The 13019-nt window shown below is 50.3% G+C and overlaps 2 protein-coding genes across 5 annotated transcripts in view; both read right to left on the reverse strand.

Annotated features, from left to right (window-relative positions):
- Positions 1-5214, reverse strand: part of LOC133344717 (adenylate cyclase type 1-like) — a 44130-nt gene extending 38916 nt beyond the window's left edge. For all 4 annotated transcript variants that reach the window (XR_009755367.1, XR_009755368.1, XM_061554814.1 and 1 more), the window contains exon 1: positions 4945-5214. Coding sequence is in view for 2 of the 4 variants with exons in the window: in XM_061554814.1 (XP_061410798.1) it covers positions 4945-4992 (48 nt within the window). In the remaining 2 variants the exon portion in view is untranslated. The remainder of the gene's footprint in view (positions 1-4944) is intronic.
- Positions 5215-8017: 2803 nt separating this feature from the next.
- The window catches only part of LOC133344715 (protein TANC1-like), a 53454-nt gene continuing 48452 nt past the window's right edge, over positions 8018-13019 (reverse strand). The window contains 2 exon segments of the mRNA XM_061554802.1: positions 8018-8797; positions 8799-10298. Of these exon segments, the coding sequence (XP_061410786.1) occupies positions 8605-8797; positions 8799-10298 (1693 nt within the window). The 3' untranslated portion in view covers positions 8018-8604.

Here is a 13019-nt window from a genome sequence, read left to right on the forward strand (position 1 = left end):
GACAAACCGTGTGCGGTTCTGTGTCCCCCTCTTCTGGTCGATGGGACAGGTGATGTCCTTCTGGAAGCCAAGACAAAGCACCATGACATCAGTGTCCTCAGCTGTGATGATAACTGCCTTTGAGCCCACATTTGCTGCATGCAATGCATGCAGGAGCAGATGGGTGTCAGCTTCTTCATGCGTGAAGTGCAGCTCTGCTACTTACTCACACTGATCTTCTGTCAACTTGTAGCAGGTTTCCTCACACGTCATGAACAACACCTTGCCATGCAGCATCTCTCTGTATCGTGGGAGTTTCCACTCTTCCACCAGAAACTTGAGGAGACTGGTCTTGTTGGAGGGACTGCACAGAACTTTTCTTCACTGCTGGACGTGGTGTCCCCCTGCAAGGTTCTTGTACGGGAGAGTAGTGTCTACACCCCGGTTCAGTCGTTCAGCAGCTTTGATCGAAGTCTGTCGGCAGACATCAAAAACAACATCAATCTTCTAACTCTGTACCCCCTCGTGGAGGACCTGGGTCAAGGCTGACTCTGCCACGTGTGCAAAGGTTATGTTGTTGCCATTCATTTTTTGGACCAGGCTCATTCCATAAATGATGGCAGTAGATGGGGTTGGGATGTCTTCTGCAGGAGACACATTCTGTTCAAGCTCTCTGGCAAGTGCAGCCTTGTTTGTTTTTCGTAGGGACCTATCAGCATTTGCCAGTGGTCATGGAGGTGGGCCCAGTGGGTGGGCAAGGACATCCTTCATATTCACCTTCCTGCTTTCAGCCACCAGGATCATGTGGCTGAACAGGTTTCTATCTGCCTTCAGAACCACATCCTGTGCTTTCTTTCCATGTGCTGTTTTTGTGCTGATATTGGAAAATATCTTCAGACTTTGCTTGGTCATCTTGTCGTGGAATTTCACAGATGGTGGGTCCTCAGCTCACCTTGTTTGCTTGAATACCTGGTAGGCCTCTTCTCCTATCTCAAGAGCTCTCAAGAGATCCCTGGTAACACCAGGTGGAGCCATGGTGCCAGTGGAGAGGCTAACCAGATCTGTCTCATCAGGGGACATAGGATTGATCCAGTTATTGTCTATAAGGTCAATGAGAGACTGGACGTCTGCTTCATCTCTCTTGATCCTTGGACCCTGTAGATCTGGATGGGACAGTTTGGACCTGCCTTGACCTATCAGGTCTCTCATCTGTCTGAGATACATGCTTCTGTACTCAGCTGCTAGGTAATATTTGGTCACGGCTCCTGGCTCCAAGCTGAATCCCTTTGTCCCTCCAGCTGTCTGGGTGTCTTTGTTCACCTTTTTTTCTATAGCTTGGTCAACAGGAATTCGGCCAAAAGGATTGGTGGAGCCCAGTTGAACTGAGAAGCCTCCTTCCATTAATTCCGTGTACACATCTGGGTGTGTGATGGGCAGCTGAGACATCTGGGCGTAGTAGTAGGGGAGGTAGCGTGCACAATTAATCCTATCATAAGCTTGCCAAATGCAGCATCCAGTCTCCCTCTCTAGATGCTCGGATGAGCCCCAACACGATTTCAACCATGTCCAAATAGGATAACAAAGTTAATGGTAATAATTGTGTGCATGTTATGAAAGTTTACAATTTATAGAAGCAAAATATAAAAAACATAAAAATTGACAAACTGAACAGAAATCATTATTTTTGCCTGTAGTCCCTGGCCTTAACTAATAATCTTAACAGGTACATTAACAATACATTGAGGGTAAAGTTAGAACTTTAGATGTCTTTACTGAACAGAAATAATACAGAACCACCAGTACTTGCGTCGCCTGCCAGGAAATGATCATGAGCAAACAAGCTGCTAGAAACAGAAGGGAAACAGACAGCGCCAATCTATTCCAGACTTACCTAAGTCACTGAAATTGAAGAACAAGCGTGAATAAATGCAAGAACATTTATGAAATACATGCCTTGGGGACAAACATCAAATTATTTATTTATTTATTGTCTTAATTAACAGCAGAGGTGTTGGAATGTTTTATTTGAATCGTCCGGGCAAATAGGCGTGATTGCGATAGGCGTAAAAACAGGTTTCCTGCGAGAAAAATTCAACAGCTGCTCATTTGGAAAGGTGATCACGTGTTATTTTACTTCTGTTGGTGTCACAAATAAAATGGCACCATTGAAGTTTTGTCACTTTGGGTGGTGCCGATAGCTGGTCTGGCCCAACGACTACTATTAATATTTCCTAGCTTCGTGTATGTTGCACTGAAATCCTCGGATGAATTCCGCCTGCTAAATGTAAATTATGATTATGGATGGGTGGGTGGCGGGAGGCGAGCGACGGTAGCGGTTAGCGTGCAGCACTGCGAACCCGGCGACGCGAGTTAGATTCCTGCTCACGGCCAACACCAGGTGACGATTATCTGAACTGGTCCTGGGCCTCCGCGAGGTCGACTCAACCTCAAATGAGTACCTGGTGCGGTGTGTAAACATCGCCACTCGGGACAAAAAGGCGGCCGGGTGTGATGCTGGCCACCCACCCCCTCGAGTGCCGGCCTTCATAGGTGCTCGCTAACAGCACTCGTTACCCAACAGTCTCTTAAGGCTGTACGGGGGATCTTGCACTGTGGTTCTTCATGTGTGGTAAGCGTTACACTTGATGATGTATTACTTTATTTAATAAATATTAGCATTTTTCACGTTTAAAATGTTATTCAAGTGTGGAACATTCCGGGTTTGAAGCGTAGCTTAGCTTTTAACTTGGAGGTCAGTGGGAAAACGATGATTGTTTAACGAGATATTGCTTCCTGAGAAATGTTCGCGGAAGGGTTCTCGCTCGTTTAGCGAGATATATTCTTGTACCCGTGAGAATAGTGTAGTGTGGCCGTGTAGTGTATAGTGTAGTGTACCCGTGTAGTGTATAGTGTACCCGTGTAGTGTATAGTGTACTCGTGTGTAGTGTAGAGTGTACTCGTGTGTAGTGTAGAGTGTACTCGTGTGTAGAGTATAGTGTAGTGTACCCGTGTAGTGTATAGTGTACCCGTGTAGTGTATAGTGTACTCGTGTGTAGTGTATAGTGTACTCGTGTGTAGTGTAGAGTATAGTGTAGTGTAGAGTGTACCCGTGTGTAGTGGATAGTGTAGTGTACCCGTGTAGTGTATAGTGTACCCGTGTAGTGTATAGTGTACCCGTGTAGTGTATAGTGTACCCGTGTAGTGTATAGTGTACTCGTGTGTAGTGTATAGTGTACTCGTGTGTAGTGTAGAGTGTACTCGTGTGTAGTGTAGAGTATACTCGTGTGTAGTGTAGAGTGTACTCGTGTGTAGTGTAGAGTGTACTCGTGTGTAGTGTAGAGTGTACTCGTGTGTAGTGTAGTGTGTAGTGTATAGTGTACTCGTGTGTAGTGTATAGTGTACTCGTGTGTAGTGTAGCGTGTACTCGTGTGTAGTGTAGAGTGTACTCGTGTGTAGTGTAGAGTGTACTCGTGTGTAGTGTAGAGTATAGTGTAGTGTAGAGTGTACCCGTGTGTAGTGTATAGTGTAGTGTACCCGTGTAGTATATAGTGTACCCGTGAGAATAGTGTAGTGTGGCCGCGTGTCGTTTATAGTGTAGTGTACCCGTGTAGTGTATAGTGTACTCGTGTGTAGTGTATAGTGTACTCGTGTGTAGTGTAGAGTGTACTCGTGTGTAGTGTAGAGTATACTCGTGTGTAGTGTAGAGTGTACTTGTGTGTAGTGTATAGTGTACTCGTGTGTAGTGTAGAGTGTACTTGTGTGTAGTGTATAGTGTACTCGTGTGTAGTGTATAGTGTACTCGTGTGTAGTGTATAGTGTACCCGTGTAGTGTATAGTGTACTCGTGTGTAGTGTATAGTGTACTCGTGTGTAGTGTATAGTGTACTCGTGTGTAGTGTATAGTGTACTCGTGTGTAGTGTATAGTGTAGTGTAGAGTGTACCCGTGTGTAGTGTAGTGTACCCGTGAGAATAGTGTAGTGTGGCCGCGTGTCGTGTATAGTGTACCCGTGTAGTGTATAGTGTACTCGTGTGTAGTGTAGAGTGTACTCGTGTGTAGTGTAGAGTGTACTCGTGTGTAGTGTAGAGTGTACTCGTGTGTAGTGTAGAGTGTACTCGTGTGTAGTGTAGAGTGTACTCGTGTGTAGTGTAGAGTGTACTCGTGTGTAGAGTATAGTGTAGTGTAGAGTGTACCCGTGAGTAGAGGAGCACACACGCGCACTGTCTCCAAGCCGTGTGGGCGACAGGGCACGAGCGGTATCAGTATATTTTTAGTTCGGGATCACTGCGCTTAACTGGCGCCAACAACAACGCGAAGCCCGGTTGCAGCTTGCGCGTCAATTGAAGGCATCAGTGCACGGCGGATTAGCGCATTACTTAATCGAGACCTCGTTGGAAAGGCTTAATTATGCGAGTGATTAATTGGTGAAATGGCACGCGTGTCACAAAGCACCCAATGTTGTAAGGGGGGGGGGGGGGGGCGAGGCGGTGGGCGAGGGGTCGAGACGCACGGGGCGGCAGGGAGAAGCGGAGAGACACGGGGAGACAAAGGCGGCACGGCTGTCGCCGTCTTTCGTGCGCGTCCCGTGCGTCACAACAACGTGGCAGGCAAATCATCGACGCGGCGGTGAGTGCTGTTGCCGGGTAACGGCGTGATGCATTTCTGGCGGTATGTGTTGAAGGTGGATGAGACAGCGATGATGAGTGCACGAGTCGTAATGAGGTGACAAGGGACAAGCAGGCGATGAGTGACGAGGTGGTTTTGTGATGACACTCAAATTTGATGCGATTGCGCGTATTAATCGACGACGCGCGCCACTGATGGTGATCAGCTGATGACGAGCGGGGGGTGAGGTAGCGAATGAAGAGCGGTGACCACGACGACGAGCTCGCTGGGCTCCCAACGCGGCGCACGTGGCCCGAATGTGGGCCATGAGCGCGGCGAGGCCCGGGTGCAACCGCCGGTACCTGTGGTGCCAGGGGTAGGTGGTGGTGGTGGCTGCGTCCACCGCTCATCGCTCCACGCAGCCCCGGGGTACTCACGCGATTCCCCCACCCTCCGGGCTGGCTTCTCGTTGATTACGTGATCCAGACTTGAGGATTAACTCGAATTGAGGGATTATGCGCGGGTCCCGGGGCACAAGAGACGCGCGATGACTGCCCTAGCGCACAGGGGTACTGCACGTCCCTTCCACGCGCTCCCACGGACGATGGCTACATGAGCTCGGTCAACGTAGATCCCACCGCGTGTCTTGTCTAAAAACGCCTACACGGACAAATCCAGTGACAAATCCGCGGTCGAAAATGTACACCGATCTCGAAAGCCAAGCGGGTTCGAGACTGGAAAGTGCTTGGGTGGACGACCACTATGCACAGACAGGTTATAGTGCAGCAACATCAATTGGGTGTACTGTACTTCTACCCTTGCACGTCTATGCGCCCCTCTTTCAACCCGCACTGGCCGGCGTGGTGGTGGATAAGCGCGCTCGAATAAACCCGCGCGGCTTGGGTGAAGGCCGCCATCCAGCAGTGGAACGACGAAGGGGGCTGTCCACACTAAACAATAGGCACGCCACTCGCAAGCGTGTGCGCGTCTTAATTAGCAAGGGCATAGCTCATCGGAAATGCCAATTCCCTCTTGGCGAAAGGAGAGACGCAGTTGTGGCATTTCACTGAAGCCGAGCAACACGCGCGCGGGGACACCGCGTCGATCTCACTCGCGTACGCAGGCGGAGGATGAGGAGACGGCGGTGTACATCCACGACGCAGCTGCTGCATGGAAGGGTACTTACGGAGCTCCGCTCGACGCCGCATTCCACTCTCGCTCGCTGGCGCGTCTCGGGAGACGCTGCGCCCCGTGTTGGCGCGGCGGAGCGCGTAATTGGGGTTCGTTTGGTCAGAGCCCACGCGTCTTCACAACGCGTCCACACAGCTCCCCCATCATCCAGTTCCCTGGCTCAGCGGCGTGTCTCAGCTTCTCAGCTCCCGTACAGCTCGGTTCCCAAGCACCATTCCACCCCCTAAACAACAACCCAGCTCCCGCTCAGCCCTGCTTCCTCGAATCAACTCGGCACGAAGCCTGCTCGGCTACGCAGCAGCACACCCCTCCCCAGCTGACCAGCTCAACCTCGTGGGCTTCTCCAGCAGCCAGAGCTCCCAGTTATCAGTGTCGAAGCGCCGTGATCGACATCACCTTCCCCACGCGAATCTCGCGGCGCAGGGCGCAGCAACCACCAGGAGGCGACTCCTCCTTATCCGCATCACCTCTCGCGCCCATCACTGGGATCACGAGGCACGGGGGAGCAGAGGGAAGTTCTTCAGACTACAATACATGGATTGTTTGATTCAGGAGTGGTGAGGGGGGGAATTGCCCGAGTTCAAAAACTGAGGGCCTCGGAGCGCCTCCCCGTGGGTCCGAGTGTTGGCTTCTTCTTCATTGAGGCGGCCTCGGTGCGCGCAGTCCCCACGGAAGTGAAATGGAGGACTGCGATGGTCGTCGCTGAAGCGGTGGGCTCGTCGTTATCGGGAGGATCGTGATCGTTACTGATATACCATTGACACGATCAAACACATTTTTTAAAATGTTTGCCAACTTATTCACGGCCGAGAATGACCCCCCCCCCCACCAACTCAATCACGCGCGTCACAACGAGCCGACGCGTCGTTCCGCGTACGTTAAAGCAGCAGGTCTCCTCCACGATGAAGACTTCGGCTTAGTGAACATGTGGCCTTTGGAATAAATGAACACAGGTATTCCGCTCGCTGCTAAACACACAAGTTCAGTGTCGGCGCAAACACAGACACGACGCAACTTTCGGTGATTTTACAGGTGGCGTTTAATACCGCTCAAAACCATGCGCATGAGGCCCACGATGAAAACCCAACTGTGTTATTCCACGCGCATTGTACAGTCCTCATAACATCATTTTCAGTTCACGTCGCCGTGTGTTGTGTGCGAGGTATGAGTTGTGCCCCCGTATGGCTGCTGTTTGGTGTTAGGGTCCCTGCAGTAAGATGACGGTTGCGATTCTCACCTGGCCGGACTCCTCCACACAGCTCTGATCCGCCGCTTCGCCTGTCCTCAACGCCTCCGAAACCAAACACAGCCTAGCCAGGGACCTGGAGGGAGCACGTGCCGGGAAGCTGCGTCTGGAGAGGGTCCGAGGAGGGGTAGGTTTCTGGGGAGCAGGAGGGGGGGGGGGGAGCACGTCTGCAGGACGAGCAGGGTGCGTGGGTTCCCACGGACCTCCGCTAGCCGGATAAAGGTGTGCGGGGAAGAGTCACATATCCCCCCCCCCCAACTCTGCTCAAAGTCCAAAGCAACTTGCGGACACCTACCTGCCTGATACGAGCGCACAGCCTGGGGTGGCCGGGCTTGTAAAGCAGGCTGCTGCTGTTGCCGTCACCGCTACGGGCCTTTGATATTTCCTAACGTGGGTGTGATTTGTGCAATATGTAAGCCAGTTTAATGGATGTTGATACGTCTGTCAGATTTTTGTGGCGGGCTCAACTTGTAGCAACATTTACCAACTGCAATCACGACAAACCGCACAATAATGAATGTGCTCTTGTGGTACAGTGGGTGACAAAATAATAAAGAGTTGCTTTGTTTATTTTTGGAACGTAAAAATAAAAAATAAAATAACATTGAAGAGCATGAGCCGATGGGCCACTCTGCTGTTCTTCCGCAGCACCTCCGATTAGCACGGTTGGCTACGTACGGTGCGAACGATGTTCAACATACATACACCAGCTCTCCACAGGAGCTCCACCCCAGCTCCTCACCAGCTCCAAACTAACTCCACACCACCTCCACAGTAGCTCCACACCAGCTCCACAGTAGCTCCACACCAGTTCCGCACCAGCTCCACAGTAGCTCCACACCAGCTCCACAGTAGCTCCACACCACCTCCACAATAGCTCAATACTAACTCCACACCAGCTCCACAGTAGCTGCACACCAGCTCCAAACTAACTCCACACCCAGCTCCACACCGCAAGCATCTCCTCAGATGGCTGGCAGATGCCCTTACACATCTCATGGCTGCAACCAAAATGGAGTTTAATATTTCCACATTTTTTACAATCATTGCAAGAGACTGAAAGTACAGTGTGCAGCTTTCACAAGCAGACAACAGCGACAAGAGGGAAAAAGCCCATCACCAGCACTTACGGCATGTGGCTCCAACAAGCTCACCCATTATTTTACAATCGAGGGATATCGTCCGTAAAACTAATTCTATAATTCACAAAGCAATGCTTTTACATTGGCATCACAAAAGCATAAATTGATATTTTTAGGAATGAACATTAATTGTAATGAAACTCCTTTTAAGTTGACAGTGGTTCAACTGCAGAAATAAAGTCCCGACTCCGTCTCACCGCCGCCACCCATCCCCGCACTCCGAAACAACAAATATTACAATATTACAAATATGGCTGACTTAAGTTGCATTCTCCATTGTCTTAAATAACAATACACGATTTATTCTTTAAAACAGGTTATTAAGGTAAACGCAAGTCGATACTGATGGGCATGGAAGTAAATGTAAACTTTTAAAGTCAAACTCTGCTTCAATACCAAGTTCAAAAAAATAATGGGAGGGAAAAAAATGTCCCGCGACGCCTTCAAACATTGGATTCGACAAAAGGACGCTTTGGCAAGAGAGGGGAGCGGCAGGGCGGCCTCGGTTGCCTCACCACCCGCTCCACAACTGCACCCACGCTCTCCTGGTAGCCGTAAATCCCGCAAGCGTCTTCGTAACACGTCGAGCTCTCCCGCGCGAACCGCCTGCCCGGCATGACGACGCCGCCGCTGCCTGCTCTGGGGGTGCGGAGCGTACGGGTCCGGCTCGCTCGCCTGCCAGCTGAAGGCCCCTCCGTTCGGGCGACCGCACTGAGCGACGCTCTCCGATTGCCACAATCCTGCCGAGGACGACAGGCCGTGGTCGTCGTTGTTGTAATAATCGTTACTGGTGCAGGGCGCTGGGTTTGACACGATGAGGTCCACGGACGAAGTGAGCCAGCCCCTACTCTGCTGACGAGTTGGCATCGGCGGGCACTGGGACAAGGGGACCGGCTGCTGGAGGGACGGCTGCTGGAGGGACGGCTGCGTCCTCACCCTCTTGTCCGCTATGCCCATGAAGGGCCTGGAATAGCCCTTGCTGTCACACTGGCCGTACGGAGGGGATTCCATGGAGAGGCGCTCCTCTGTCCTGGACGATCGGGGGCCCAGCATGGTACAGGTGCGAAACTCATCTCGCTGGTTGCAGCTGTAGGAGCGGCCGCCTCCTTCGGCAAGGCAGGGGGTGGAGGCGCGCAAGCCGGCATTCACAGACAAAAGGGACGAAGGGCACAGGGTGGTGTTGAGGCGTCGCAACTCGGAAGGGCCCATGCCAACGGGGCAGCTGTATGCGTTGCTTCCGAGGTCACCGCACAATCTAGATTTACTGCTGCTCTGTTGATGGTCAGGTACATCATAAGCCCCACCGCTCATGCACTGTTGAACATCGCCGCAGCCAAACATAGCAGAAGGTGGCACATTCATCTCCATGTATTGGTCAGCGATGCACTCTCCACAGGACCTTACGGACTGCAAGGGCCTGTTGCCGGCGAGGTCCACCTTCTGCTGGCAGATGGGCACGTTGCAGCTCTGGTAGCTCGCGGCCCTGTGCAGGGCGGGGACCGGCGCTTCGTATTGCATGTCCATGTCAGAATACCCATTGTCTCTGTTCCCAAGCCACTGCATGGGGGCTGGCGACGACATCAGCATTTGGTCCCCGCGGCCGGAGTCGTGTCGTGAACGGGGCATCATGAGGGTCTGCAGCCCGCGCCTGATCTCCGCCTGTCCGCAAACGTCAGTCCCTATTTGGCACTTGGCCCTCATGTCCTGCTGCAGACCTCCGTGCCATTGCGTGTCTTCGTCCGGCAGCACAAACGACCGGCAGCGCTGCAGAATGCGCGTGGTCGGGGGAGAAGCGTTTTCACAGTCAAACTCTCCGTATGCGATGGACACGGCCCTTTGCAACATGGGCTCCGGGTAACTGCCGTCCCCCCTTCCCTGTCGCTCGCCATAGCGCTGCTCTGCGCTGGGGGGTCCCGGGTAGCAGACCTCTTCGTTTGGCATGGCAGCCACTTGATCGTCTTCTGCTTCTTGCTCCTCCGGCTCCTCTTCCTCCTCCGCCGGCTCCTCCTGGTGAGCGATGTGCTGCTGCTGCTGCCGGCATTCGTCCATGACGCGCGCCAGGAGGCGCGCCACCTCACGGTTCTCGGGGTAAAGTCTCGCCGCGTGCTGCAGGTCCTCGAGCGCCGCGAGGAACTGCCTGAGCTCGCAAATGCAGACACAGACACACGCATATAGATACAGACACACACAGACAAATACAAGGATCCCCATGGAGCCTACACAGGCTGTTGGAGTAAGTTCTGTCAGTGAGCACCTATGAAGGCCAGCACGGTGTATGAGAGCGGTGGTGTGGCCAACACCGCGCTCAGCCGCCTTTGGTTCCTAAGTGGTGATGTTTACACACTGCAGCAGATACTCATTTAAACTTGAGTTCACCTAGGTGAGGCCCAGGACTGGTTCAGATAATCGTCAATGGTGTTGGCCACAAGTGGGAATCGAACTTGGGTCACCGCGTTGATAGCGCCGCATGCTAACTACAACAATAATGCTCCCTACAGGCACACACAAAGACCCCCACATAGCCTTCACAGACTGTTGTGGCAAGTGCTGTGCGTGAGTACCTATGAAGGCTCGTACGACACACAACTGGGGTGTGGGTGGTCAGCACCACGCCCAGCTGCCTTTGTCTCCCTGGTGGCAATGTTTATTGCACACTGCACCAGGTACTCATTTGAGGCTCAGTCGACCTAGGGGAGAGGTCCAGGACCAGTTAAGATAAATCGTCACTGGTGTTGGCCATGAGCGGGAATCCAACTCGGGTCACCGGGTTGATAGCACAGCACGCTAACCACAACACTCATGCTCCCCACATGTTCTCACAGACACACCCAGCACATTCTTACAAAACCACACAGATACACACAATCTAATAGAAGCGCTACCAGGGATGGTGGGGGGTAACAAGCATATTCATCACGTCTGTAAAAACATGTGCACATATGGGGCAAGAAGGATCTGCATGCTCTGCTGGACTGCTGTGACCCTTACTTTGCCTGACATACCGCACAAGGCTTCGGTACATTTTTCACTGGCAGCCTAACAGTGTTTGTACACGGCACATGTTTCCTTTAGAAATAAATATGGTGGTTTCTTCAGTTACCGGATAAGGATTTAAGCAGGGCAGCATTGTAATACCGGCTGTGAGACATCGCTATGATCGTTCTTATACATGTGACTTATATGTGGCAAAGAAACATGATTTCCACGTTGTGGAATTTTTAAAAAATGTGTTATTTATTCCCTGCACCGAAGAAACATTTTCATGTTGTATATCCTTAGCAACCCAGTCAGGTGGCTCAGCGGTAGAACGAGCGGCTCGCAATTGGACGGTTGTGAGTTTAAATATAGGTTGGGGGTTGACTCAGTCCATCATCCCTCTGGGGTTGATAAAATATAGACCACTTTATTGAGAACTTAACTGTGGTTCTCCTATGGATGGACTCACCCCTGCCATAGGAAAGGAGAATTTACACCACTAGCTCAGGGTGGAAAACAGGAAATGAGCACCGCCTCAGTGCTCATTTGAGCAGGAAATCACTTTGATTTGACATTCTTAGCGGATCAGAATGTTGATTCAGACTGGAGGAATCCGATGAGCTCTGAAGATCTTTTTCTCAGATCTCGAGTAGGGGCAGGTCAGCAAGTTACAACAACAGACAATACAAAAACACGATAGGAGTGCAAAATAGAGAAAGAGTAAACAAGTCACTCAATTTAAATAAAGTTACTTAAAGTGCATACATTCTTGCTGATTTTTCAACACTACATGCAAGCTTAAGCAAGGCAGCAAAAACAGTCCCAGACCACACCAAGACAACACACATTCCCTCAACAAAATTGCACATTACAATTTAACTCTTGATACATGATTTTTTTCTTCTTGGTTCTTTCGGTAAAGGTCACGTAGAAGGGAAGTAATAAAATAATAAAAATAAAACATAATAAAATAATTCTCATGACGTTTCGGCCACAACGCAAGCAGCCGTCCTCAGGTGAAGAACAGGTCTGTCGAGAAGACAGAGTCTGAATGACAACCCCAGGCTTGGGCAAGGATCGAAGTTACAAATCACATTTGAAAATGTGGTTATATCCAGCGCTAATATTCTGCTTCAGGATATTTTCTGAAGGCAGATTTACTATGTTAAGGGAGGAAACAAGGTTGTTCCAAAGATTGGTACTGCAACGTCAAAGGCGTATTCCAATTCTTATTCTCGAGATAGTTAAAAAGGCAATTAGATGAACGTTTTAGATTTATTGGGTTTGACAATGGGGTGAATGAATTAGCTAAGTATAGTACAGATTTGCCAATCAGGATTTTATGGATGAACAGGGTCCAATGGAGATGTATTCATGCATCAAGTGATGTGAGACTGGATTTTAAGTAGAGGTCTGAATGGTGGGTCCTGTATGGTACAATCAGTGCAAATTGAAGAGCAGAATGATAAAGCGGGTTTAGTGTGCCGTTAGTAGCTGATCTGTAAGCAGTCAGAGTAGTCAAAAAGTGGTGGGATGTTAGCTTTAATAATTTTCAGCTGAAAACAAATGGGGGAAACAATGTTGATTTCTGTATATAAAAATATTAATTTTTTATTAGATTTTTTTTGAGATGTGATCAATATAGGGTTGGAATGCAAGTTTTGAATCAATCGGTAAACCCAAGTATTTGAAGCACTCCGTTTGTTGAATGATGTTGTGTCTGATATCTGTAATATGTGAAGGGAATTCAACTGGATTTTTGTTTCAAGAAAAAAGCAAGATCTCAGTTTTATGGGGGATTTGGAGGTAATTTTAGTAATGACAATTGATAATGAATCAAGTCCAAATCATGTTAGAGATCCTGTTTGACTTCGTTTGGAGA

This window comes from Lethenteron reissneri, chromosome 20 (genome assembly GCF_015708825.2).
Source record: "Lethenteron reissneri isolate LAM-NWPU_2019-01 chromosome 20, ASM1570882v1, whole genome shotgun sequence".
NCBI lineage: Eukaryota > Metazoa > Chordata > Hyperoartia > Petromyzontiformes > Petromyzontidae > Lethenteron > Lethenteron reissneri.